The sequence below is a fragment of the Sabethes cyaneus genome, chromosome 3, assembly GCF_943734655.1.
Source record: "Sabethes cyaneus chromosome 3, idSabCyanKW18_F2, whole genome shotgun sequence".
Taxonomy (NCBI): domain Eukaryota; kingdom Metazoa; phylum Arthropoda; class Insecta; order Diptera; family Culicidae; genus Sabethes; species Sabethes cyaneus.
The window spans coordinates 189,416,101-189,444,010 of record NC_071355.1 but is presented as its reverse complement, the minus strand read 5'-3'; the positions used below and the strand labels follow the sequence as shown (position 1 = coordinate 189,444,010).

The following is a 27,910-nucleotide window of genomic DNA, read 5'->3' as shown; positions in this document are numbered from 1 at the left end:
GCCCGAAATCCCACAATGTAGTCATTTGGGACCGTCAATCTTCCGGTTGTACTTCAATAAGAATGCTGTGGGAGCTGGTATGTTGCAGAGAAGAATGGATTGTCCTACTATTTTGGTAGCGATTGATCCGAACGTACGTTTCAGAGCAATGTGGAATAACGTAACGCTACGAAAACCATTTCAACGCACCAACTACGGACGTAACAGTGCTATGACCGGGGTACAGCGAGTTTTTAAATAGAGTGGCCGCTGGCTTTAATTTTAATGAGGAGATCGAAGTGAACCGCGACCGCGAATGGACGTGAAAATTTTTCATGTCAATTTTTTTTTCGTTTTCCGTAGACCAAAAATGATTTTGTATTTAAATGTTTACATGTATTGTTTTTTGAAAATGTGAATTTAGTGTTACTAGCTGCGAAGGTATTCAGAAAAAAGTGCGTTTAGGCGTGAGAATTTTCCGGTTTAAAAGTAGTTATTGTAGCATTGAATAAAAAGGGCAGAAAACGAAAGGTGTATATGTTCAGCATCCCAAACCCGTGCAAGACAAGATGGAGAAGAATGTAGTTTGAGGAAATGTGAAACAAGAAGAAACTGTAGCCGGTGAAACAACTGAATTTGAAAGCTGCTATCTTGTCCATCATTCAACAATCAATGGAAGCTCACTGGAAAATGGTGGAGCTGCTGTTACAAGAATTAACCAGAAGCAGCATCAAAATAATTCATGTCATGTCCAACAGAAAGTTAAATTAGTTCCATCCGGAAATAACCTATCTAGTGGATAAATTTTCAACACTGACTGGGGAGTAAATAATTTCCTGTTATTTATTTATTTGATCATTTCATTAATATTCTAAATAATCTAAACAATTTAGACTATTATTCCTTGTAGAAATGGATTGTCGTCTATTTTCAGAAAGCGAAATAAGGCGCTATAACCTTGGCCTATTGCAGCCGGACTTTTGGTCTAAATACCATAAGTTCATCCCAGAGGGTCCGGAGTATCACTTAACTTTTATTAGCAAAGATACTCCCAACGAAAACAAAGCTATGAATACTCAGAGACGGTTGGTACGAGACGTCCCCGTTTCTTCATTCCCTGTAGATTTAGAAATGCATCTATGTGTGAATAACTTATTCACACAAGATTCATTTCGCATAATCATCTTTGCGGCAATACTTCACAGTTGGCCTGGCCGATTAAACATTTGTAAGAAATCTCTGATATCTTGCAAATGTTAATACAGACAAGAAAATAATTTAAACTATTTCTATGATTAGAAATAATTAAAATTATTTCCAGGAATCCTTTATTGTGGCTGTGACGGTATTAATAAGAATAAGAATAAGAAGAGTGGCCGCTGGCTTTAATTTTAATCTGTCTCGTGAAACAATCTGTCGTAACTTTTCTGTGTTCTATTCTATGAATGACGTATAACCAAATTTGTGTATATTTCGTACTTTTTTTGAATTTGTGACTTGACTTTTTGTTGTGACTACCATCATAAGGACAACTGTAGTCGGTTGATGCTGACTCAAAAAATAAATAAACGAATACCGAAAATCTTTTACAATACTCACCCCAATAACAGAAAGTCTGGTAAAGAGTAGCAGTTGAATACGATGTTGCATCAACAAGCCAGCTTCGTAGTGTGTTAAAAAAGTTCTGGATGGATATTGTCTTACGAGTAGGAATAACCAAATCAAAACTAAACTAAAGGTCCACTAAAGACTCTACTGATAAATAGAATAAAGCAGGGAAATACTACATTGAATGTTTTGAATGTTTGAATGTTGAATTACTAGTAATTAACCCAATATTTTCTCGTGAATTGTACTTAGAAGCTCGAAACTAATGGTTAGTTATTCCGTAATAGTTGTTCTACTTCTTCACGATCTCTGTCCTCCTTCTGGCGCATTTTACTCCTCAGGATCGTGGTCAATTGATTACATGCTAGCTTATATTTCACCAAATGCTCCATCGTGGTAATTCGCGTTAACGAACGCAAGCTGCTGCCACCTCCAAAAGTTTACTGTAGGGGTGAAGCGGAATAGGAATTTCTTAAAGAGCGCAACAGATCGAAACATTTTGGCAGATTTTCACCCACACGTACATACGGGCATTTCTATGAGTGTGCAAGAGATCGTTTAATGCCGTCAACGCGAATGCTTAGATAGTTTTCCAAGTCCTTTTTTCCTTTCTAACGCTTGTAGGCATTCCCAAAATAAATCATATTTTTTATAACAGTAGTTTTTACAATCGATGGAGAAAACGGTAGAAGAAAGTAATGAAATGAAGGTGTTGATAATAGCTCAGGGAGACAAAGCGTGAAGGGGAAAGAGTAGAAAATTAAATAAGGGAGGATCATTTAAGCAACGCTTATTAAGTTTGTATAACGTTCCTCGTTACCCAAGTTGGCGATCAGCGGATCAAACCAAATTATAATGCAAGCCAATTATAACCGGATCCGAACTGAACTTTTTCTTGAGGCCCTGTGGATCGCAGATATTGATGAACCTTTGAACCACAGTGGACTGGATAACAGGAAACTCTACGAAACTTGTACCAGTTGTTCTTCATAAACATTAGAGTGACTATACATAGAGTGGCGACAATGTCAAAATTGGAATGACAATTATCTGTCAGTGTCATTCCAATCGAGCAGACGACCTATCCAACGCGTATGCAGGAAAGAGAAAGAAAATTCGCATTGCATACATTTCGGATGACATGGCACCACTCTGTATATAGTCACTCTAATAAACATGAAAACAAAGTTAAGTCAAATGGTTCCAGTTTCTACCACAAGAAGCGTGCCGGTGACGCACAAGGGCGTCTGGATTTACTTTTAATCAGACTTTAAAGCATGGATTCTAGATATCCTTTTTCTTCAAAAGTAAAAAGGCCGAAATTTGCGAAATATTTTTTTCATTTTCGTTATTTGCTTGGATTTTAGTTTTTAAAGGATGATAACTCTGGAACGCTTGGTGACAATGTTGCAATATTGATGCCAAAATGTCAAGAAATCTGTTTTGAACATATTTTTCATATTATCTATTCAAAAAGAATTTCGCATGTTGCACTGGTGCTCTGAAAGCGTAAAATCTCCAATTTCAATCTAAATTAGTGTTGTATCCATAAAATTAGCAAAACTGTACACCTTCATGCACAGTACTTTGTAATTTTAAGTAAAACCAGCTTGGTGTCACCAACACACTCTCACATATAATTTGACAGTACCCCCATACTGATGAGCCCTTCGCTGCCGGGACCCAAACAACAATGGCCGCTGCATATATTTTCTACACTCTTAAATGATTCTATCTGTAAATAGGTCGGATTTAGTTAAAGCTAGGTTGAAACTACTCAAAATGCCCTTAAAGTGTACAAACTCAAACTTTGGGTAAAAATTTCAACCAATTTTGGCTACTTGCTACCGATAATTGAATTATTCTCTATGACAAATAACGCAATTTTAAGTTCCTACTACCAATTTTTTGGTTGAAAAACTACTCAAAATCTGAGTTTGTACACTTTAAGGCATTTTGAGTAGTTTCAACCTAACTTTAACTAAATCCGACCAATTTACAGGTAGAATCATTTAAGAGTGTATGAAATGATTTCCCGCTCTGTCTATTGACGTTTTATATTTCGGTCATAGGGTCCTATTCTGTAAGTCACGTCGAGTGTCACTTTGCTCGACTAGTCGACTTTTGGTATTATGTAAGTCACAGGCGACCCGATTTTGTCGAGTAACTCGACTGAGTCCACCGCCAAAAAGCTAGTGACTAAACGGTTAGCAAGTGACGCCTGAGCTAGCTTTGTTTTGGTCGTGCATTGAGCCGCTATGCTGCCCGTTCTTCTTGCACTCGACACTCGACAGTGACTGAGTCGAGCCGAGTTGCTCGACGTGACTTACAGAATAGAGCCCATAGTAAAATGGCGACGTGCCGGGGGGTCGAGTAAAACAGATTTAGTGAAATAATCGAAGGTAACACTGTCATGCTACGAGCATAATCCGAGGGGATGCGCTGTGCTATCCCTCGCTATGTATTTGACAGAGGATAATATCGCGCTTCCAAAACTGTCAACGCTTCCAAAAGTGTCAAATTTCAATGGCAGTAACATGGCGAGAAAAAAAAGAAAAAAGCAAAACGTCGATTTTCATTGTTCGATGTTGTACTCGCTGCTCTCGTTAATGGCGCATTCCCTTGGCATAATCTGATGGATAAACCAAGGAACTGGCAACCCTATCCCTACTCAATGTGTTTGACAGTAGACAGATCGAACTCAGCAAAGTTTAGTTTAAAGTTAAAACTCGAAGTACAAACGCGTGTGGTCATTCGGAGCTTTGAGAAGAATCTCCCTAAGTTTTCATCTTTACCAAGTGGCGACGAGACAAGTGGAAGTTAAAGTGTTTAACCGGTAATGTTTGCTTCGGAAAGCAGAAAACATTGCTGTAGCGGCGTACTGCACCTAGTGATTGACCATTTAGTGCGCGGGGAAAACAGTGAAAGTGCAAAAATCCGTGACTTTGATTGCGTTTTCACAGCCGGATAGTGTACAGGTTTTGTTTGAAGCCGTTTTGTATTCAGCTGGTGTTTGCGTTAGAGGTAAAAAAATGCTTTTGCGCCCGCTGTGTTGCGTCATATTTTTCTGCTAGGGAAAGAATAGATTACTTTGTGATTCGGATACCCTCATTATTTAACATAATTATTTGCCAAATAGAGAAATTTTTTGTTTGGGTCAACAAAGGCTGCAGTTTCTTTTTTGTTTAAAAATTAAAACCAATAATTTTGACAGCTTTGTTTCATTATTTTCTTTTTTTATTTACCAATAGGTTTTTTAATCTCACTTTGACTCTTTGGAAACTTGCTGACAAAACATCCAGTAGGATAAAGGACCGGATTATTTTAATTCAGAGTGGACCAAGCTCCCTGGAACGTTTACTGACGACAACTGTACAGGATTCTTTGGACATTTTTTGGTTTTCAGTTGATCGGGAGGAGCCCGAAAGGATTAGTATTAGTTGAACAGGATTGAGTTAGCGGATCCGGTCAGATTTTTCCACGGGTTTTGCAGCCAAACATTGCACTGTGAGCCGGTGCAAAAGAAACTTATTTGGTAAGCGTTTTACCTTTTTTTCTGCTCCATTTTTTGGCTTATTTTGGTTAGACAATAGCTAATAGTGGAAATTATTGCCATACTGGTAGCGTCAGCCATCAATAACGGAACTTTTGGCAATATATCACAAGGAAAATCTAACGTGGTTGAAGCTATCTCCGGTGTACAAACCGTTTGTTTTAACAACGAAGTGGAAAGCAACTTCACCATCAAACTGGAGCCAGCTTTGGACAGATTGATTAATCGCTTGGCGACAAGCTTGGTCGAGTTAGCCCAGTATATGGAAACACCTTTGACAGCGGTAGGGCATGAGGGCGCTACAGCACATTATAGTCAGCTCCAGTCACCGAATCATTCAACTGCTAAGGCGTGCGGAACGCTATCCTCTGGTGCTAGTAGGAATGACGAGGAACGTGTGGAAAGTTTCACCTGCAAACGAGGTTCGCATTCATTGAGTTGCTAGAATGAAGAAGCATTTCGAGGGTTTGAAGAACCCGTCATTAACAGTCGAAGTATGGATTCAACTGATGGGAATCGAAGAGAAGCCGCAGAGTTTAAAACTCCTAAAAGGTGATCGAATCGATTGAAAAAGGTAAAATTCGAATTGGGCTTTATGTATGGTGATGTCTCAGATAAATTGTAATTAAGTTGAAAAATGTTTATTCCTGAAAATTATGAATTGTATTATCTTTTTTACACAGTATACTTATAGATTGGATTAGATAACATTATAACTAAAAAGGGTTAAGAGTTGTTGTATCCATAAAATTAGCAAAACTCTACACTTTCGTGCAAAGTACTTTGTAATTTTAAGTATAACAGATTTAGTTAAATAATCGATGATAGCACTGTCATGTTACGAGCATAATCTGGATAAACAGAACCGTGAATAAAACCTGCTGATCGAACTCAGTAAAGTTTAGTTTAAAGTTACAACTCGAAGTACAAACGAGTGTGGTTATTTGGACCTTTAAGAAGAATCTCCCTAAGTTTTCATCTTTATCATTTAGGAGTAGGGGTAGGGTGCTGGATTGGTTCGTCTATGGCGGGTCTTCGTCTACTTTCCCAACATATAGACGAGAAAACAGAATTTGAACCAACTTTGATGCGAAATTCATTGACATTAATGTTTATGGAATGACTCTTCGTTATCGAAGAAAAGATAACGTAAGAAAATTAAAAATTTTTACTACGTTTTCAAATACAAAGTTCTCTTGGTTTTCCTGCCTGTTTTGAATATGACGAAGAGAATTTGCTGATTACTCGCAGTAAACACTTGAAATGTTGAGTTGTGTTTCAAACTATTTCCACATTTTTCTGGAAGTTGGATAGCTCTTGCACACGGTTCAAACAATACATACATAGATTTTTGCAACAACTGCTCTCTGTCCATGATAATCGAAAAAATGTAAGTTCCGAAATATTTTATCGGCCTAACTGGGTGACATGTACAGGCAAGAAGTGTCAGATTCATCTCGTGTTTAGTACTTTCGGAAATAATTCTTGGAAAAACTTGAAATGAAGTATGATTGCGTTCAATTGTGTATAAACCTAATTGATGTAAAGTTGGCCCCTATTCTCACAGTCACCCCTCACACTCACCTCACTTCTCTCACGGGACCTATTCTGTCAGTCACCCTCACTTCATCCAACAACCCCTAATTGATTTGTGCAGTCACCCAGGTGAGCGGAGTCAACCAGGTGGCTCTCAGAATCGTAAATTGTGCTCTCACCTAAAAAAATTAGGTGAGATGGCGGTGAGAATAGGGCCCGTTATGTCCATAGATTTTTGGTCGCGTAATCGAATCATGTTATTACGATGACATTGTATTTAATTCGTTACCATCATATTTATTTTTGTAATTTAAAATGAAAAACGCGAAGATCTTAAAAAATCCCCAGTTTCATTTTTGTTGCATAAAGTGCTCGTTAGACAACTTTACATAAGAATCACTTAGGGAGAATAAACAATATTTAAAAATTTGAAAATTGAAGAATCCGTAGTTCTTGCCAGGGATGGTTCGATCACTTTGACTCAATTTTGATTCATTTGACAGTACCGTCGTAGCCGAGCAAAATTTCACAAAGTTATGTATGAAACATTTATAGAACTCGTTATTATCTACAATTTTGCTGAATAAAGTGTTGCTGTAACTTTTGTAGTTACGGCGCCACAATGCTAGTACCTCTTTAGTAACTAAATGAACGTTCATTTAGTTACTAACGAGGTACTAGCATTGTAGCGCTGTAACTACACAAGTTACAGCAACACTTTATTCAGCAAAATTGTAGATAATAACGAGTTCTATAAATGTTTCATACTTAACTTTGTGAAATTTTGCTCGTATACGACGGTACTGTCAAATGAATCAAAATTGAGTCAAAGTGATCTAACCATTCCTGGTTCTTGCTCTACCAATAGTGAAAGCAAGACTGAATAAATCTATATAAAGTACCCGGATGATTTTATGTTCAACTGATTTGAATTATATCAGTTAGTCTTAGAGAACGACAAGTAGAAGGTAAAAACGTGCTAACTTTAAATTGCTCGCCTCAAGGAATTGACGTGCAATTTCGTTAAATCTAATTTTAGTTCACGTAAACATTTGAAAATCGTTGAAAGTCCGCGTGAACGAAGCTTTCCGGCTGAGCCTTCCATCAAAGCAGAATCAAAATTCCCTAATTGATTTTGTCACCGAATCAACATAGATGGAGAAACGAATTGTCCCATCAGTATGAAGTGAAAGGCATTTAGAGTTTCTCCATAGTTACCAGTGGCAAGGGAACCTCTCCGTATCTTACGAACGAGCATACATCCTTAGAAAAAAAAAAAAGAAGCAAAATCACTTACGTTATGATCCCTTTTTCAATCAGTTGCAAATTCATCATCAGCGCGTAGGCAAAGTGAGCAACCGAGAAAGCGTGCCACCAGTTGTGATACGGAGTATCCCGATAGCCTTTCTGCACCATCAGAATAAATCGTGCCAGCTTGTCTTCATGAATTTGGAATGAGGCCACGAAATTGAGATCAGTGAACATCCTCATCGATAGCTGCACCGACAGGGCGAAGTCTTTCACGTCGCGAGGGCAAAAGTCAAACTGCGGAAAGTCCACTGTGTGCTGTTGCACTTCGGGTGCACTCACTCCTTCCAGCACGTGCTGAATTTCGGTATCCGGAACCTGCGAATGAATCAATTGCAATGTAATGGAGTGATGAAAAAAGGGATCGCCGCCGAGCTCGCAGCACGTGCGGTACGTACCTTCATGTGGTACAGCAGCAGTTCCTGGGAGAGCTTGAAGCGAGCTTCCGCTTTCTGTACCTGCTTGTGCACGAGCGCATGCATGATGCTGATGCCACAGTACACGGAAAACGCGGTGGCCACCTCCTCGTCGCACCGATCGAAGTGAAAGCCATTCAGCTGAAACGAGTTGGGAGTTGATTGATATTAGACTACATATCTAGGTAGGTATATTTGTTTGGTGGAAAGCGAGCGATTTATAGTCAGAATGACTAGAACAAATTTAGTTGATTTTCATAGGCAGAAGTCATACCGAATCATATGACGTGACGTGGAGAGTTTTTCTCAAACAGATTAGTATTTTTTCTCTGAAACCTCCTTGCCTTCATCATGATAAAGTGCATGTATGTAAATCACGCCAACGCAACCCAATTCTGCAAAGCGCACGAGCTTTGGGGAAACGGAGCAGAACAACATAAAGAAAACTCACACCCCAACAGGGCAAGGACGCTGCTGAAAGTGCAAAATTGTTGATATGGGTGAATTGATGCCGGTGGAAATGTGCTTGTAACATTCTATTTGAATTGCCATTTCCTGCTTCGGTCGGTTGAACAAATCGCCTGGAAGAATGTTGCTGTGGGAGTTGAATGATGTTTGCCACCTCGTCGTGCTCAACTAGGAAAACTTTGAGACAATAAATTGACCGCTGGAAAAGATTAAATTGTGCTACGTGCAGAAAAAAAACAGTATTTTGTTGTAGAAGAAACCAAGTCCAAAGACACTAGCAAAAAATGCCTTGTTTAAAACGGTGGTGAGTGAAAATCGATTAAACACACATCATAGTGCTATGTCTACAATAATAACCCGACCAACGAAGGAGGTCATTTCAAGAAATAAATAGATTCCAGTTTACTCACCTTGTTGCACAGTTGTGCTACTCCGATTACACCTGCCTCATCGCAGATGGGAAAGCAAAGAATGTTCCTAAAAGTAGCAGGAGAGCAAGAGAAAAAGGAAAAACCAATCACACACATATGTAGTAGATATGTAGCAGAAATGGCGCAACAGTGTTGTGCGACGCGCGGTGACAGCACATTTAGATATTTACCGCGTTTTGAACCCCGTAGACTCGTCGACGCCTTTGTAGAACAGCGGATGCTGATAAGCGTTCCGAATATTTAGCAGCTTGCCGGTTTGGGCGACGTAGCCGGCTATCCCTTTGCCGCTCGCTATTCGAATCTCTTTGGATGCCTGCCAGAGTGGAACGAGAAATTGGGGATGAAAAGCTTGCATGTTCCTTAGTTGTAATAGGAATCTCCTCTGCGGGAGAATTCGAAATGTTGATTGAGAAATGGGTTTCAATGGAAAAGGATATGGAGCTGGATAAATGTCAGAGCACACATCAGACCGGTCGGAGTGAATAAGCCGTTTACTCAGAACGTCAGACGTGTGTCTATCAAGTTTGGTTGAAAAAACCGCACGATTCAATTTTCGTTGGAAAACAGCTTTCACAAGCGGTTCGAAACGCAATCCTCATGTAAAGTACGCTGATTGTAATTATGTGGTTTTTGATATTTGGATAGTAAATTATGCTTTGAAATTTAAACAATCAAAAATTCTCTTACTATTATCGAATCTTAAATTCGCATTGGGTTCAAAATTATTGCTTCCAGAAACTACCTTTTCATTAGCATTTGAAACAGATGGCATCATTAAAACGATCATGATCAACAAGTTTTCGCAACTTCTGCTTTAAACGAATCGCGATTGTTATTCCTAGGTTGACACAGCTGTCAGTTGTTTACATGCAGCTTTTTACACAATCTGTCCTACAGATTATTTGAAACAGGTTCGCAAACAAGATGTTGTTTGGATTTTTCTGCGAATCACTTTGAGTCAAATGAAATGAAGCACAGAGTTAATCTAAAATTTTGCGTTATTAAAAAAACAGCATGTACGAGACTGGTCAAACGGTCACACTTCAAATAAGAACATGTTACGTGTTATTATATTAACTTTCCGTGTTATTTATATGAACTTATATTAACTTGAGGTTCGTTTCAGATTTTAATTATTTAGTTCCAAAACTGCCAGTTTTCCCTTGGGATTCGAATTGCCATCTGCATGTGCGCCTGGACAGTAATCGACGAAAATATCGTTACACTTGCAATAGGAAATTCAAAGCAGATTAAAATCGTCAAGGCAGTTGTTATTTTTTCATTACTTTCACGATTGTTTTCAGTGTCCTCAGCCTGTCAGTTGAATTTGGAGCTTTGATGTCTAAATACTTTAAAAATTACATCATTGGAGCCTAAAAATTATATAGCATCTAGCACACGTACACGCACGTTACAATTAGAGAGTATATTTGCCTCGATTCTACATTCCGATCGGGCCCGTTCTGATCAGAAATCATATTCTGAATTCCGGTGACGGTGTTAATAGCATACAGTTTGATTGTGATCGGAATAAAATTTCTGATCGGAACGGGTCCGAACTGTTACCAACGCGAATAATTCCTTAGTTGTTGGCATGCATGAAAAGACATATTATCTAATTGACTGTAGTTTTTGGAGCGTCTTAGTATAATACGAAATCTGGGATTTCGAACTTCGGTTCGAAAACAGCTACTGAGGAAGCCTGCAAGTCGTAGGCGAAATACGTATCTGTCAAGAATAAATTTACATAGTAGAATTAAATTGGATAAGTTTTCTTTATATTAAATCCCAGGTATTATCTAATTATTATTTGTAGGGTAAAACAAGGCAAAGCATTCCCTTACACGACTGGAACGTTGTTCGATCTTCTGAATTTTTCAACCTGCACAACATACATGCCTTTTTGAAAATCTCTGGGAAAAGTATCGAATTGGCATTTTGCCTGTAGTACAAGAACCATGTTCATTGTTCATTGACCTTTTTCACATTCTTCTTCTTTCCTTGCCATAGAGTCTCAAATTAAAGAAAGTTTGTACACTCAAGTCGCTTTTTACGCGAAGGATACGTCCCGCGTAAATTCCAAAATTCGCGTAAAAAAACCGCGTAAATTTCGAAATTCGCGTAAAAAACCGCGTAAATTCCGAAAATTGCGTAAAAACCCCCGTAAATTCCGAAATTCGCGTAAAAAACGCGTAAATTTCAAAATTCGCGTAAAAAAACCAAAATTTCGCGTAAAAAAACTTTGTGGATTTCAACACTACGCGAAAAAATAGACGTTTTGAGCACATCCGCGTAAATTCCGAAAATCACGTAAATTCCGAAAATTGCGTAAAAAACCGCGTAAATTCCGAAAATCGCGTAAAAAACCGCGTAAATTCCGAAAATCGCGTAAAAAAAAACCGCGTAAATTCCAAAAATTGCGTAAAAAACCAAAATTTCGCGTAAGAAAACTGTGGATTTCAACACGACGCGAAAAAATAGACGTTTTGAGCACATCCGCGTAAATTCCGACAATCGCGTAAAAACTGCGTAAATTCCGAAAATCGCGTAAAAAACCGCGTAAATTCCGAAATTCGCGTAAAAAACCGCATAAATTCCGAAATTCGCGTAAAAATAGTCACGTGAATTCCGAAATTCGCGTAAAAAAACCGCGAAAATTTCGAAAATCGCGTTAAAAACCGCGTAAATTCCGAAATTCGCGTAAAAATAGTCGCGTAAAAAACCGCGTAAAAAGCGACTTCAGTGTACATGATTCTTTCAAAACTATTGAAAAATAGGGGTGAATGAGGCAAAATGGGCTACTTCTCGTCATTTACACAAAGGCAACAAAAAGTTCTGTTTTTACGGTTGATTCTGCTCACTGTGCGGTCTCATTGGCGTCTTGCATCAGGGTACAATTTGTACGGCTTAGTCTGCTTTATTGACTTAGGCTGTGAACCATTTCGCGAAATTTTTAACTTTTTGGTTAAAATTTGACAGTTCGATGGTTTTTCGAAAACAACCCTGCTCGGGAGCATGGTTAGTTTTGACCAAGGTTTTGACAGTTCGATGGTTCGCTTCAGAGCCAATGAAATATGCACAGGTGAGGAAGAGAGCTTCGACGTGTTTCACTGATTTTTCGTTGGATTTTTTTTTACATTGGTATGGATGCTTATCGCATAATAAATTTGTTCAAACAATTTGGGTTGAAATTAGATGAATTTTATCTATCAAATAGAAGCAAATGTACATCAAAAATTCATCCAATTTTAACTCGGACATAATAAACAATATTTTCATCCTCACCTTATATGCTCTCATTGAGCAAAAAAAACTATCAATCCGTCAAATAAGAAATGGTTCGCATTCTGAACTGATTTTAACCATTCGAGGAGAAATAACCATCGAACTGTCAAATTTTAACCAAAAAGTTAAAAATTTCGCGAAATGGTTCACAGCGTTAGTCTGCTCGACCACAATTGCTTGTAAAGCGCACAATAAGGACGACTTCCGCTGATAATACGCCTCGGAATCTCACGGCTGGTATTGTTGTCCGCCGTTACCAGTGAGCAAAGGTTGACAAATTCGTTGATTTCCTCAAACTCATCGCGGCGTCGATCGGCCTCGGTTCTGCTGGCTAGCATGTACTTTGTTTTAGACGTATTTACCTATTTAATCTTTTCTGTTTCGCGCTTTTTGAACAGTTTTATTCGTCAAGCATTTGTAGACTACATACAATAATATTATTACAATGTTTACTTATATACTATACATTATTCCTATGGCTAAGTCGTAGTTTAATTTGGATTCTGGACATAGTGATGTCAATTCTTTCGCAATTTTGATTATAAAGACGCATCATGTTATTGACTGGTCCATTTTTCGCATAATTGGTTTTATATGATTTTTCCATAAATATTTTTCTAGTTCTAAGGTTACGACTCGGCGCATAAAAGTTTAATTGAGCAAGCAAATCTGCGGACTGGATGCGTTGAGAAATAATGTCATTGATAAAGTAAAGCATTGCTTGTTCGCGACGTTCTTTAAGTGTTTGTATATGGATAAGCATGCAGCGCGCTTCATAAGATGGTAATGGAAATACTGTCCAGTTAAGTTTTCGAAGCGCGTATAGTAGAAATTGTTTCTGAACAGATTCAATGCGTCCTTCGTGTAACGCAGTCTGTGGGTGCCATACAATATTGCAATATTCCAGAATAGGTCTTACATATGTAATGTATAAAAGTTTTATTGTGTATGGGTCTTTGAAATTATGACTGAAGCGTTTGATAAAGCCCAGCATTCTATTTGCTTTGTTAATAATGGTATTGTAATGTTCTGTAAATGTTAGTTTTGAGTCTAAGATTACTCCTAGATCCCTTACAATTTTACATTTTGGTACAATATTGTTTCCTAAGTATATGTCAATAGAGGGAGTTTGAATTTTCCTGCTAAATGCTATTGAGTTACATTTTTTTACATTGAGGTTTAGTAAAGATTTGTTGCACCAAGTGTTGAATACATTGACTTCATTCTGAAATACTGCGACGTCATGGGCATTTTTTATTTCCATATATATTTTCATGTCGTCTGCATATACAAGTACTTTTGAGTGGTTAAGTATGTAGGAAATGTCATTTACGTGCAAAATGAAAAGAAGTGGCCCTAAGTGGGAACCTTGGGGAACCCCAGAGGGGGGAGGAGGCGAACAATTTGTTTACGTTCCGTTAAATATGATTGAAGCCATTTCAAGAGCTTCGGTTCTATTCCAATTTTGCCTAATTTGAAGATTAATAATGGTATGTCTATTCTGTCAAATGCCTTACTAAAGTCCGTGTAAATAGCTTCTACGTGGTTGCCACTGTCCATTGCATTAAGAGTAAAAGTTACAAATTCCAGAAGATTTGAGGCAGTAGAGCGGCCTTTAAAAAAGCCGTGTTGCTGACTTGTAATTTTGTGTTTTACTTGTTGAAAATTTTTTTCATTTATAATTGATTCAAATAGTTTAGGAATGCAAGAGATAATGGCAATTCCACGGTAGTTTCGGATGTCTGATTTTGTTCCTGATTTGAAGATAGGGACTAAATACGAAGATTTCCATATTTTCGGGAATTTTCCATTTTTCAGAGACATGTTAAATAGGCGTTGTAATGGTGTAGCAAGTTCTTCGGCCAGGTTTTTGAGAAATATGGGTGCTATTCCGTCAGGCCCCGGCCCTTTTGACGCATTCAAGCCTTTGAGTGCTTCAAATACGTCAATTTCTGATAGTTGAGAGACAGATATGTCGTTAGAAAATTCGGGGATAAATGAGAAATATTCTTGGTCGCGGTCTTCTTCAGTAAATGTTGTATATACTTCTTGAAAGAAATTTGCGAAAAGGTTGCAGATTTCATTAGTATTATTTCCAATAAGCCCGTCAAGTTTCATTTGGGATGGGAAATTACTACTTTTCAATTTAGTATTTACATAGTTAAAGAAATTTTTTGGGCATGATTTGACTTCATTTTCGACTTTACTATTATATTCTTCATACGCGATTTTAGTGGCCGAGTTGAGTTCTTCGCTAATATTGAGATAATTATTCAAGTTAATGGTATTGTTTTCATTTTTGAATTTTTTGTGTGCTTTTTGTTTTCTATTTTTAAGATTTTTTAGATGTGGGTTGAACCACACAGGCCATTTACTATGTTTACTTCGTCTTCTTCTTTTCATTGGTACAGTTTCGTGTAAAAGGCACTTCAAGAAAAGGATGAATTTTTCTGTTTCATAGTCGACATTTCCTTCAGTACAAAACACATGTTGCCATTCTGTTGTACATAGTCTACGCTTAATTTCTATAAAATTTGCTTTGTTATATTCCGGCACTTCTTCATATTCCAAGTCAGTAGGGTAAGAGCTATTGTGTGTGAAAATTGAGTATTCGATTGCTGTGTGAAATGCTTCATTCTTCCATAAGGGAGACAGTGAAGCATTTACAGCAAAGTCGTCTGTGCAGTTTGTAAAAAGTAAGTCCAAATAAACATTTTGACTATTTTTGACTGAATTTATTTGATGCAAGCCAAATTGTGAAATTTTGTCAAAAATGTAATGCAATGTTTCATTTTCGCCTACTACTGGAAGCAAAATGGATTCATTGTCAATGTCTACAATGAAGTCCACATTGCGCTGATTGAAGTCGCCGTAAATATGTAGTTTTACTTCGGGTTCCATATTTGAAATAATGTCTTCTACTGCTTCGAAAAATAGTTCATAAGACTGTTTATTAGCATGTTCGGGAGGAAAGTACACGGCTGAAAAAATGTGTACTTCGCCGTATATGGTTGCTTTGGCCCATATATTTTCAAATTCGATGTGCTTTCTAGTAATTATTTCTTCCGAAGTAAAGTCAGAGTTTATAGCTATGAGGACACCTCCTCCAGATTTTTTCTGACTTAAAGACAAATTACGGTCGTGCCGGAATACGTTAAATAGATTTCCAAAAATTTCTTCGCTTTTGACGCTTTCGTCCCAGCTACTTTCGGTTCCAAGAATGACTTTGAAAGAAGATGATATTACATTTTGATGAATTTCCTTCATTTTGGCTGGACTTTTCATGCGGTTGAAATTCTGGCAATACACAAGAATTTCAGCCGCATTCTGTTTTAGTGCAGAAGAAGTTTTTGGAAAATTATTACTACTTACATTTACGTTTACTAGCTCCAAAGAGCGCGTCGATAAAATTTCTTCTTCATTAGACTGGGCGTCGTCGTTTGGTGATTCAAATTCTTCCGTGTTGTGCGTCAATGGTAGAGAAAATTCGCGTTGTAAGATTTACGTGACGGTACAACGCTTGTCGAAAATTTATTGTTACTTTCGCGCAATTGCTGAAGGCGGTGAGTTCGTTCGCTTTCTAAAAATTGTCTGTACGACTGCAAGTCAGCTTCTGCTTCCGGCGGTAAAAGTCCATATTCCTGGTAGACTTCTAGAAAGATGCGCTTTAGATGTTCGGGAGACGTCGGGAGTCCTTCGGATGCCAAAAGCATTCGAATGCTGGTTGATGTTAGTCCTTCTATACAGACTGACGGCTGCTGGTCTTTCATATATGCCAAGTACAGGCGGACGATTTTCATTATTTTCGGGTCGCGCAGTCTAGCTTTCAGAAAGCGTCCGTCGCCGTTTGTTGACTGCTGAGTGAGCCGGACTATAGGTGGACGCATTGGGTCGCATTCAAATAGACTGTCTTGAGGAGGTGCTGGAGCTGGGTGTGAGGTATTGTTATTGCTGGCGTTGTTATTTCCGTTTTCGTTCAGGGTGGTGTTAGTCTGGTTTTCGGTTCTATATGGATTAATTGTTTCGCCTTTTTGGAAATTTATGAATTTGGATGTTATGTCCGTTGTTGGTGGTCCAGAAAATTGAAGTTTTGCTGCTGCCAGCAGGTCCTTGTCCAGAGGTAATGCATAATTTTTTGGAAGCATTGGCTGATTGCTTTCGACAGTTCTATGGATATTGTTGTTGGTGTTGTCATAGTCGTTGCTACTGTAGATATTATTACTGACATTGCGGTGTTCGCTATTGTGCTGAGTGTTATTGTGATGATCGTGACGTGTGTTATTATTGATGTTGTCCGAATTTTTACGCTGTCGTTTACGTTGTTGTCTGCGTCTTCGCGCTGCAATTTCTGCCTGTTTTTCTTGAAAGCGGCGGGTTCGTTGCCTGGAATCAAAAGAACTCCAGTCAGCTTTCCAGATTTTTTTGCTGCCTACTATACGCCAGCCGGAATTTTGTGAAGGGTCATTTTTCGCGTCATTTACAGGTGCGGACGGATGCAGTGATCGTTCCATCTCTTCAGAAAGACTGAGGTGATTGACGGACACTGGTGTTGTATGCATTTTGGAGGTTTCAGCAGAGAGTACTTTTAGTTCGTCTAGTACTTCTTTTGCTGCAATACTACAATTGAGCTTACTAATTGACGAGGCTTCAATTGATGATTCAATTGCGTCAATTTTTGATTCAAGTGTAGCAAAAGCGTTTCCAAAATGCTTTTCCAAAAGTTTATTTGTGTGTCTTTGGATTTCTGCTACAATAGTGTCATTCACGTTTTCTGATATTTTTTCTTCGATACGATGGAATGATTCTGCCATTTTCGCGTTAAGCGGCTTAAAAAATTCGCTGTTAGCATTTCGTACGACGACCGAGAGGTGGTCGCTTACGTTTGCTGACAAAGAATGTTTTGATATACTGGCTAATGTGGTGGCTATTTGCTTATTTCCCACATGCCAATGTTGTTCAATGGCAGCCATTCGTTTTTCGATTTGTTCCACGGCGTCCTGCATATGCGTGATATTCTGCAATTGTGTGATGATTCGATGTTGGCTTTCTGTCTGCTTGCTGATTATTTGCTTCAGCGAGTATTTTTCCGTGAAGTCTGGTGTGCATTCTGTACATAGTGGCAGGACGAAATTCCGTAAATCGTCCTCCCACTCACGTTTAGCACCAATACAAGCAGCATGAAAGCTGCGTCCGCATGTTCCATGACACTTCCAAAGATGACGTAGACTTGTCATTCCACATTCAGGAGCGTTGCACTTCATTACGGCTGGAGTTCACTGCGCGGCGGACAAGATAAATTATTTACACACGGTTACGCGACGGTCAAAAATTGTTTATAAATACTAGTTACTCGCGGTTGCGCGACGGTCAAAATTGTTTATAAATATTCGCGAGGCTTTCGCAAGTCGGTAAAAAAAAATTATTGTACTTATGTTACTGCGCAGTAAAAATGCGCGTCCAAACTCTTCGACGGTCAGCGGACAAAATTCTTTAGTCTGGTGTACTGTCCAGCCACCGCCACAGATGTTCTGCCGATAATATCCATATCATCGGCAAAGCAGACGAATTTACTAGATTTGTTGAAGATCGTGCCCCGCTTGTTGATATCCACTCGATTCATAACACCTTCTAGTGGTAAGTTGAACAGCAGGCATGAGAGATCATCTCCTTGACGCAGCCCTCTGTGTGATTCGAATGAACTTGACAATCCACCCGAAATCCGAACACAACACTGTGTGCCATCCATCGTAGATTGAATCAGTTTGATGAGCTTGCTGGGGGAAGCTGTTCTCGTCCATGATTTTCCATAGCTCTTTCCGGTCGATGGTATCATATGCGGCCTTGAAGTCAACGAAGAAATGGTGCGTGGAAACTCTCTATTCACGGCCCTTTTGGAGGATCGGCCGCAATGTGAATATTTGGACCGTGTAGACCGAGATAAGTTCCCACGAATCTTTTCGCAATTGGTTATAGTCGGTGGAAACCGATATGGGACAGCACTTTGTAGGCGGCATTGAGAACGATGATCGCTCTATAGTTCTCACAGTTCAATTTGTCGCCCTTTTTGTATATCGGGTAGATAACAGAGCCGGCGTTACAGCACGCGAGACCCTGTACAGATTAAGAAGCGAGGCCCTTTTTTGTACGCCAAAAGGACATTGGGCTAAATGATCACTGTGATAGTCTAACTCTAAATGATCGTGTTTTGGGGCAGACTTTGATTTCTGTACTGAGATTATGGACCGTTCGCACCCATTGATGAAATTGAGCTAGATAGTTGTAATCTTGTGCCTCAATTCTATATGGTTAATAATATCAGATTTGGGTTCTATACTTGATGTGAAATAAGAACGAAACTTCCGAAAAAGTTATGCCTAGATAAAGTTAGAGTCCCAAAATTGCAGAGCAGATGCGCTGAGCTTTTAAGTTCAGAATTACAAAAGCGGCAGGTGTCCATATCATTTGATATTCTTTAAATGATGAACAGTGGGGCTGTGCCCAGTTAGGAGTCCCCTGATTGTGCGCAGCTCACTGTTTAACTTTTTAGTCTACAGCCCTATATTTTCAACGAAATGCTTTCTTAACAGCATAATCTAGGTGGGCAGCCGAATCGAGGCTCTTATGCAGAATTATTTTGAGGAGTTTAATTTCCTTATTGATGGTTAGTCTGACACCAATCAGTATAGGGGGAGTAACAGTATGTGTTCTTCGCCTATTGAATGGTCCACTGTTTTTGTTGAGTTTATATTAAGCCTCTCGCTCTCTAGTGAATATCACAACATGGTGTAAGTAATAGTCTCCAAGTCTCCAAGCTGCGATAGCTTGCGAAGGATGCGCTATCGAAAAATCCAAAGTTTGGAGCATTGTAAGCGTTGTGAGGTTTGTAAGGATTGAACTCAAGGCCGCTCACTGATATACAGGTCGGTTGGCCAGATTTCAGAACAACACTAGAAATAAGTGTAATAGAGAAGTTACGCATGCTCTTTAAAAAATTTACTAATTTTAGCGATTTTTCATGTTTCACCAGGTGGTGAAACAACCTATACATCGCCAATCGTAGAAACCCTGTTGTGTACACAAAACATTGAAATAGTCATCAGTTAATTTGCAGCAGCTGTAGTGGAAACAGTCAAGTAACTACGCTCGATGCTTTATTCGTACTGCTACCTCCACGCCGGAGCGAAGATCTTCTCCCTTCTGGTGAAAGGCGATAGCGTCCAATGGCAGCCTGGTGCTGCGCGTTCATAAAGTGCAGCAGAAACTGAAAAGAAAGACCGAGGGCAACCTGGCCGCACCGTTCCGTGTCTTGGGCCGAGAGCAATCTGCCAAAATGTGAAGAAGTGTCTGACCAAAACATTGAACATTTTGATGCGGAAGCGTCGGTCGAGATCGGTGTCTGAGTAGCAGGTAATCACCCAGAAGAAGCGACTGAAAGTGCTGGTTAAAAACATCTTTCCGGTGAAGTGTGACATGGTCAAAATGAATGACGAGAGCTGCTTGAATCCTACCCCACCAAGGGGGTGAGCGATGATGTTAAAAATAAATCTTCTACACCCGAAGTTCCTGAAAAAAGGTCCTTCTGTGGGTGACGATAAGTGAGAAGAGAATGTCCAAACCGCTTTTCTTTTGTTCGGGGTTTGTGATGAACGGGAAGAAATACAGTATGAGAGGATGTGATCTTTTGGCCTTGGCCTATTATGCCAAGAAATCACTGGAGGCTCTGCTGATATATCCCTAGATAACCGTCTAACACCAAACGATTTTCTGTTTTGGTCCTCTAATATGTGCTTAATTTGAACTCATTCCTGCTTCAAAAACTCGTGAGTGAAATTACACAAGGTATAATAATGGAAATATTGTCCACGGTAATAAGTAAACTATTTTCACCCCAAGTGTACGATCAATTTCATGAGTCACTTTAATTTTGCTGTATATGTGCATAACACGTACTACGCCCGCTATTTACAACGAACACTTTACTTCCAAATGCTTATACGGTACACTGCTCTGGTATAAAGCGCTACTTAATTAAAAGTTTTTGTTAGGAGCGAGAAAAGTTGTTCAGTCATATAGAAGTGAACTTAGTTACGCATATTCAAAATTGAACATTCTTTTTGATGGCACATTTAAGGTAGGGGATGATTTTTGTTTTAGCCGCTGTGCATTAGGATATAAATGTTATATGTTTCGAGTTCCTAAATAACATTCTTAACAATCTTTTTAGGAATACGTATAAAATTTAAGTGCAAACGAATGACCGTTAAAATAATTGTTTTTAATGTTTTTTGCGTTCCATGTTTGAAATATAAAAAATCTAATCAATTTCGCGTTATTTTCGTTTAAAGTTCTACGAGATGTTGTATTTAGTTGCAGTTTTCACTACAATTTACTTTACCATCATAATTGTACTTTAAGCCAACTGACAAGGCAAAAAAAAGGGATTGAAGATAGCCGTCACACATATATATAATACCATATCGATCCTGTGTATTGAAATAACTTTCAGTCGCAATTAGGTGAATATTCAATGTTCTACCCGCTGGTGGTGTAAGCCGGGTCGAGTTTCACTTCCGCAGGAAATAAACAGCACAGCATGAATACGGGCAACAAGCTCGGTTGGTTGCATGGTCATGTTTCCCGAAGATTTTCAACAAAACTTTGCCCATCGCATTTGTGCTGAAACATCAACCAGGAAGGGTTTTGACCTACTTGGCCCTAATTTGATGCGGCATTCGTATGTTTGCACTACGCTGCTGCACGTACGCTGCCGGCCTGGTTCGGTCCCAGAGCACGCTGGTGGTCCGGTGCGGTGGTTTGATGAGGAACTAGTTTTATCACGTTTTTTTTTGTTTTATTTACGTAAATCGTTGCGGAAAGATGGAAAAGCGGAGCATCCTATTCCATAACGTACTGACTGGATGTGACTAGAGGGAATTGATTGCCTAGCTGAAATTCGATATTGCAGCAGCACAACTCTTGGGCTGGGTTGGGATTTCATCGACTGTTGGGAGATATGTATTCTGCTGCCGGGAGGATGTTTGAAAAGCGTAAAAACTAGGTCACTCGCCCAGTGCAATGGTTCGGTCTATTGCTGATTTTGTTTGACAGCCGCTGTTTTCACTTTTGAATTCAGCGATGTTTCACTTGCATAGTAAAAAAGAATGTTCAATTTTTTTTTGTCCCGTCGAAGTACGTCAAGCAACAATTGGCTATTCAGACAGTGATATTTCGAAAAACGGTCAGACAACCAAAAGTTTTTGTCATATTCTATTGAAAATTGAACTATAAACAATTTTTATCAGCCTTTTCCAAATAACACGATAGTATCTGATTGAAGTTACTCCAACAACAGTATAAAACAATCCAGCATATTCGGTCGGGAAAGGAAAAAAAACTTTGAAATAAAGGGAAACAATGGCCAACGAAACAATCAAAGGCTTCTAGCTTACCTCATTACCGTCGAACACCTTTGACACCAGTTCGCCGGTGTGTTTGTCCAACAGAAACAACGAGCAACGTTCCGCGGCGGTGAGTTCTTTGGCTTCCGTCATGACACCTTGCAGCAGCTGGCCCAAGTCGCCTGAAAAATGCGGAGATAACAGCGATGGCTTGGTATTAATCAGAAATTCAGGGATAATTACAAACTAACAGTGTATTGTTTCGCTCAGGAAGGCTCAGGAAGAACAATGTACATACTATGATGATAATAAAGAAGCGAAGGCTGCGAAGGAAAATAGCTTGTTTTTGCCTAAAGGTTTTTTCACACGGCCGGCACCTTCCGTTGTGTAAATTAAAAAAAAAGTAAACTCTGCAAAGTTTAATCCTTTCCTAGAGGCTAATGCTATACAGTCTCATATAATTGTCTGGGAGGATAATTAGATCGATCTTTCATTTGAAAAATATAAAAAAAACAACCAGTTATCTGAAATTGTTTTTGAGAATCAGATGATAACCTAGATAACTAGCTAACACAGACGCTTATTGATTGAAACAACTACGTCACCACGACACTTAAATATACGTTAGTCGTGTATGATATGAATGTTGTACCTACTTGTAAAAATCATAATAAACTACACAAACAGAAATTGAAAGTTGTACCAGGCTAGTCTTAAACCAGTTGTAATTAAATGTAGAAAATTAAACACCACATGTTTACATCAATCTTTTGTACGAAGGAGGCGCGTGGTTACCTATGGACGAAACTTGATGTCATTTACAGCAGTCCCCCGAATAAGGCGGTTAAACGTCTTTATTGGAGACTACGCGTCATATGGGAATTCACTTAATTGAACCGAACATGGAATAACTCCATAATCCTGATCGTGACAGAGGTACACTCAAGCCTTTTTTTACATGGTTTGTTTTTTTCGATAACTCAAGAACGGTGCAACTGAGGGACCATTAACAAACTACGTGACGAATTTCGGGCCTCTCCCAAATGTATTGAGAAATAAATGAATGGTTCTTAAGTTGCCCCGTTCTTAATAATCGAAAAAACAAACCGTGTAAAAAAGTACTTGAGTGTATAGTGTCTTCGGCAAAGTTGTTCAGTAAACTAACGCCTTTCGGATGCAGTCAATAGTAGCTGAAATTTTTATTGCTATGTGGCGCTACAAAACATGCAATTTTTTTGTACGGGTTGGATTCTGCGCTGCTAACCATCTTAATAGTGTCGGTCTTAACAGAAATTTGTTTAAGTGACCTTGCACCACCTTCAACCTAGTAACCTGTGGTTGCGGTTTGTCCCATCTACAAAAAGGGCGATCGGTTAGATTACTGTAATTACCGCGGCATTCACCGTTCAACGCCGCCTACTAGGTACGCTCCCAGATTTTGTTGCGTCGTCTATCCCCAATAGCAAGAGAATTTCGAGTACGGTTTTATGGACAAACTGACGCGGCTAATCCGAGGTACTTTGGAGCCAGTGATGTGCTACGTGCGCGTTTCGCGGGTACTCTCGAGTCCTCTCGAACCATGCAGAGAGTAGCGGCGAGAGGATGGACTGCCCTATAGAGTAAGGAGGGGTAAAAGTGCGATTTAATGATTTATCGGTGCAGATTCCGAGTAAATTGACTACATTAGCATGGATGGGTGACTACTTTGACAGCTTGAATCTAACGTAAACTTTGGTTGGTTACGAAGCATAGTTGCTGAGTTATGTGCAAATGTTATTTTAGGGCGATTTTGATGTAATTTTTCGTAATACGGCAAATACGATATCAACAGGAGGATATTACTTGTTGAAATTTGTCGCAGCGTTTTACATCAAACACATATCTGTTTTGAAAATAAAGTGAAAAAAATTTACAAAATATATTTCGCTTTTCCATAATTTAATTAAACCCCGTCAAACGCCTAGCGGGGTAAAAGTGCGATGCACGGTCGGGGCAAAAGTGCGAATCATGGACAAGGCAAAAATGTATAGCTAATTATATACAGCTTTGGGCACTATATTACAGATACTAGACATGGAAGATCTGCAGAAAACTGTGTGCTTTACACAAACTTTTGGAACTGACGGAGCCTGCAATATACCAGCGTAAAATAGGAAATGTGCAAATTGAGAATATTCCTTACCGAAACATACCGCAGATTGAAGATAATATGGTTTGGTTAGCTACCGCTGTGCTTATTTCATAGATTCGAGCTCCGCACTTTTGCCCCGCGGTATTCGTACTTATGCCCCGCTAGTGGGGCGAATCGGCACTTGATCAGAAGAATAAAGAATTTATTTTGCATAATACTATTTTTTCTAATGATTTGTAGTTGAATGTGAAGACAATGAGTTACTGCAGCACTATAAAATATATTTTGTTGTTGTCCTTCTTTGTATCTCACAAAAATTGATGACAACTTCAATCATCGCACTTATGCCCCGCCCTATTATTCGACATCGCTATTGAAAGTGTGATCTGACCAGCTGCCATCGAAATGAGAGGAACGCTCTTCAACAAAAGTAGCCAACTCCTAGCCTTGGCAGACGACCTCGACATCCCCAGCAAACCACAAATCGTATAATAATGTGTGAAAATCATCTTAAATATCGCTAAACAAACTTGAAATCGTACATAAAGCTTAATAAAGCGCACCCTAGTTTACATTTACTCGTACAAAATGATAGTAACTGATTCACATACGATTTTCGTCACAGAATTGTATAGCATTATGGAACTAATCATGTTGAGTCGGATTTTATCGTATACAAATACTTATGAATGTGAATTGTTTTCATATAATTTGCAGTACGTATATCGCCTCCAAAACCGTACGCATATGCTGGTTTCGTGCATCGAATGCGATTTTTCTAGATATATATCGGTGCATATATCATATTTGTTACTTTGATATACGTACGAAAATGTTTGCTGGGTCATCACTGGAAACCTTGAGACGGTAGAGGCAATGTACGGCTAGAAGGAAATCAGTGCGTCGAAAATCAAAAATATGGTTAGAAGAGGCTCAAGAGAAAGCAACGTTTGCCTCCCACGGACAGTACCTATTGTTGGCGATGAACTGGAAATGGTTGATGAGTTTCTATATTTGGGATTTCTGGTCACAACTGATAATAATACGAATAAGGAGATTCAACGACGCATTTAATCTGGAAGTCAAGACTACTTTTCCCTCCGTGAGACGCTTCGATCAAGAAGCATAAGCCACTGCACAAAGCTGATGATGTACAACAAACTAATCAAACCGGTAGTCCTCTACGGACTTGAACTCACGCAATATATACGTGCACTTGCCGCATTGCAATAAAAGGTGTTACGAACTATTTTTGGCCTTTGGTTTGTACTTCACAAACGGATAGCGTAGAGCGGTGTAGGCGTATGAACCACGAGATGCAGGCATTGCTAGGAGAGATTCCCATCGCACACCTACTGAAAGTTGGCAGACTACGGCGGGCCGGCCACGTCGCAAGGATGCCGGACGACTGTGCAGTGAGATCTGTTCTCTTCAGGAACCTCACCGGCCCCAGGAATAAAGGGACCCAACGTGCTAGATGGTTTGACCAGATGAGCCCGACCTGCATGTGTGGAGAGGCTCAACGAATTGGCGACGAGTAGCCCATGACCGAGTATCATTCTTGATACGGCAAAACCACACCGGCTGGTGCTGGTAGAAGGAAGGAAGCATAATCTACAATATTACTTCCTTTGAATAATAGCAGCCTTGAAGATGGTATAGAAAAGAGTGATAAAAAAGTGATAAACCTTGACATAGGGAAAAAATTATCATATAAAAGATGACATTTCGGCAAGAAGAGAAGCGTTCTTTTGGCGTTCTTATTGGGGGGATTGCTGTAAATATTATTCGAATATATCGTTACGGACTATTGACATCTTTGCTTAGACATCTAACTGTGCGATCATATTAGTGTCCGGTACTTGTGGTTGGGGCTTTGGCCTTGGAACTCACGGGAATAAGTCGCGCTTGTTCTTGCGGCACATTCGAGATCGTTTAGGTATTTAGAGAAAAACTTTTTTGCGAGATTAAAATACAATTTGAAGATACGGTTACGGTTTCGTGGAACTATAAGCACTATCTAAGGGAATAATAGAAGTAAGGTGGAAAAATTAAAGAAAAACAGTAATGAAATTTACTGAATCGGGTACTATAAATTTGTCGTTTCAATAAAATTTTAGCTTTGGCTTAGACAAGGCTAGTTGTCGGGTAGAATTTTAGGAAATTTAAGTTCATTGACTTAAGAACGAAAAAAAAACCCGAAACATCCGACCAGCGGATCATTCGTGTGCCGTTAAAATGCTCACTTTATCTAGGGTATGTTGCTACATCGTCACAATTGCCTATTTCAGTCATATCCAACACAAATTATTAAAAATATCAGCATTTTTATGACACACAATGCATAACTAGTTATTACTTAATATTTTAGTTAGTTGTCTATCATACGCGATCAATCAAAGTGAGCTGAGATCTATTTAAATGCTTTCTATTTAAATGCTTCCTCCTCAAGAATTCCTACCAACCAAATTTCCTACGTTTTTTCGTGCGACGAAGAAGACAATGTCGACTAAACGTTTTAATTTCCGTCATTCATAAATGAAAATAACTCACGCAAGGCATTGTCGTTATTCTACAGCCAGGAAAACTTGCCTGACCTGCAGAAATTTTGCAGAATAACATTTGTCATGCCGTCCTACACAAATACATGCGAGTTAGCTTCGTAAACATTGTTGTGATTTTTAGTTCGGACGATGAAAAATTTTGATGGACGGATTTTAAAACGGTACGACGAATTTAAGAAATAAAGTCAGTTGCGTAATTTCAATAATATGCTTTAATAGTCGCTTTTCAGTGATTTCAAAGTTCACGGATCGGAAGGTAAGTGTGTTTTAGTCAAATCAGCATAAGAACTTTTGGAGTATTCATTAAATCCATCCAACAAATGATGAAAATTAGAATGGCTTTACTTATTACGACGGGAATTAGAAAAAACCCTACTACTCTTTGTCTTTGTTTGTTTTGTGTTTATTATAAATTTGATATCAAAATAAATGCAAACGTACATAAAACTTAAATTTGAAGCAATTTGAGAATCAATATGACAAAATTGTTTTGATTTACTTCAGTGCAAAAGTGGTGAAAGTTTGTGTAGAAACGTTAAAATGGAAAATCCTGACTCACCCGCTATATTCACAAGATATCGTTCACAAGATATTCGTTCCTCAACAACATTTTAAATTCTGCTAGAAGTAAATTAATTTAAAATCTAGGTTCCGATTTTTTTCCGAAATTTTTACTATGCATGACTTTTTTATTAACCGTTTGTTTAAACACCTATTTATTATCGTTAACAATTGAATGAATGAAATTGAAATAAATGAAATCAATTAAGTTAACCTTGAGAATTGGCTTTAGTTCTTCGAAATTAGTAACTAAATTGCTGCATAAACAGACTGTCAAACCCTTTTTACCCTTATTTCTCAAAACAAACATTCCGGATTGAAGTATTCATTGCTGGTAGCAATTCTACCGGTTTACATATCATTAATTGAACCAACTTGACCTTGATCGTTAATTCAAAACAGGCGCAACATGGAACCACTTCTGCTGAGTGGCAATATATTTGATTTTGGCGGCCATTGTGTGCGTTTTGGACAAAGCGTTTCTATTTTCGGGACTTGATTATTCGTTTGCAACCCGTTGCGGTCGGTTCTTGGGGATGGCAAGTACCCAACGGTGATTCATTTCGTGGCCAATTGTCAATTGACGATATATTATTCATTCCCCCGGAACTACAGCGATTGCAGCGCGCGGTTCTATTTCGAAACTGAAACCGTTCATCGAGTGCAATTTAT

General features: G+C 38.9%; 1 protein-coding gene across 5 annotated transcripts in view; it reads right to left on the bottom strand.

Annotated features, from left to right (window-relative positions):
- Positions 1 to 27,910, bottom strand: part of LOC128744369 (cGMP-dependent 3',5'-cyclic phosphodiesterase-like) — a 120,568-nt gene that overhangs the window by 5,207 nt on the left and 87,451 nt on the right. For all 5 annotated transcript variants that reach the window (XM_053841331.1, XM_053841332.1, XM_053841330.1 and 2 more), the window contains exons 7-11: positions 22,034 to 22,164; positions 9,470 to 9,612; positions 9,279 to 9,345; positions 8,383 to 8,541; positions 7,974 to 8,302 (exon numbers count right to left, since the gene is read on the bottom strand). In XM_053841331.1, coding sequence (XP_053697306.1) covers positions 7,974 to 8,302; positions 8,383 to 8,541; positions 9,279 to 9,345; positions 9,470 to 9,612; positions 22,034 to 22,164 — 829 coding nt within the window. The remainder of the gene's footprint in view (positions 1 to 7,973; positions 8,303 to 8,382; positions 8,542 to 9,278; positions 9,346 to 9,469; positions 9,613 to 22,033; positions 22,165 to 27,910) is intronic.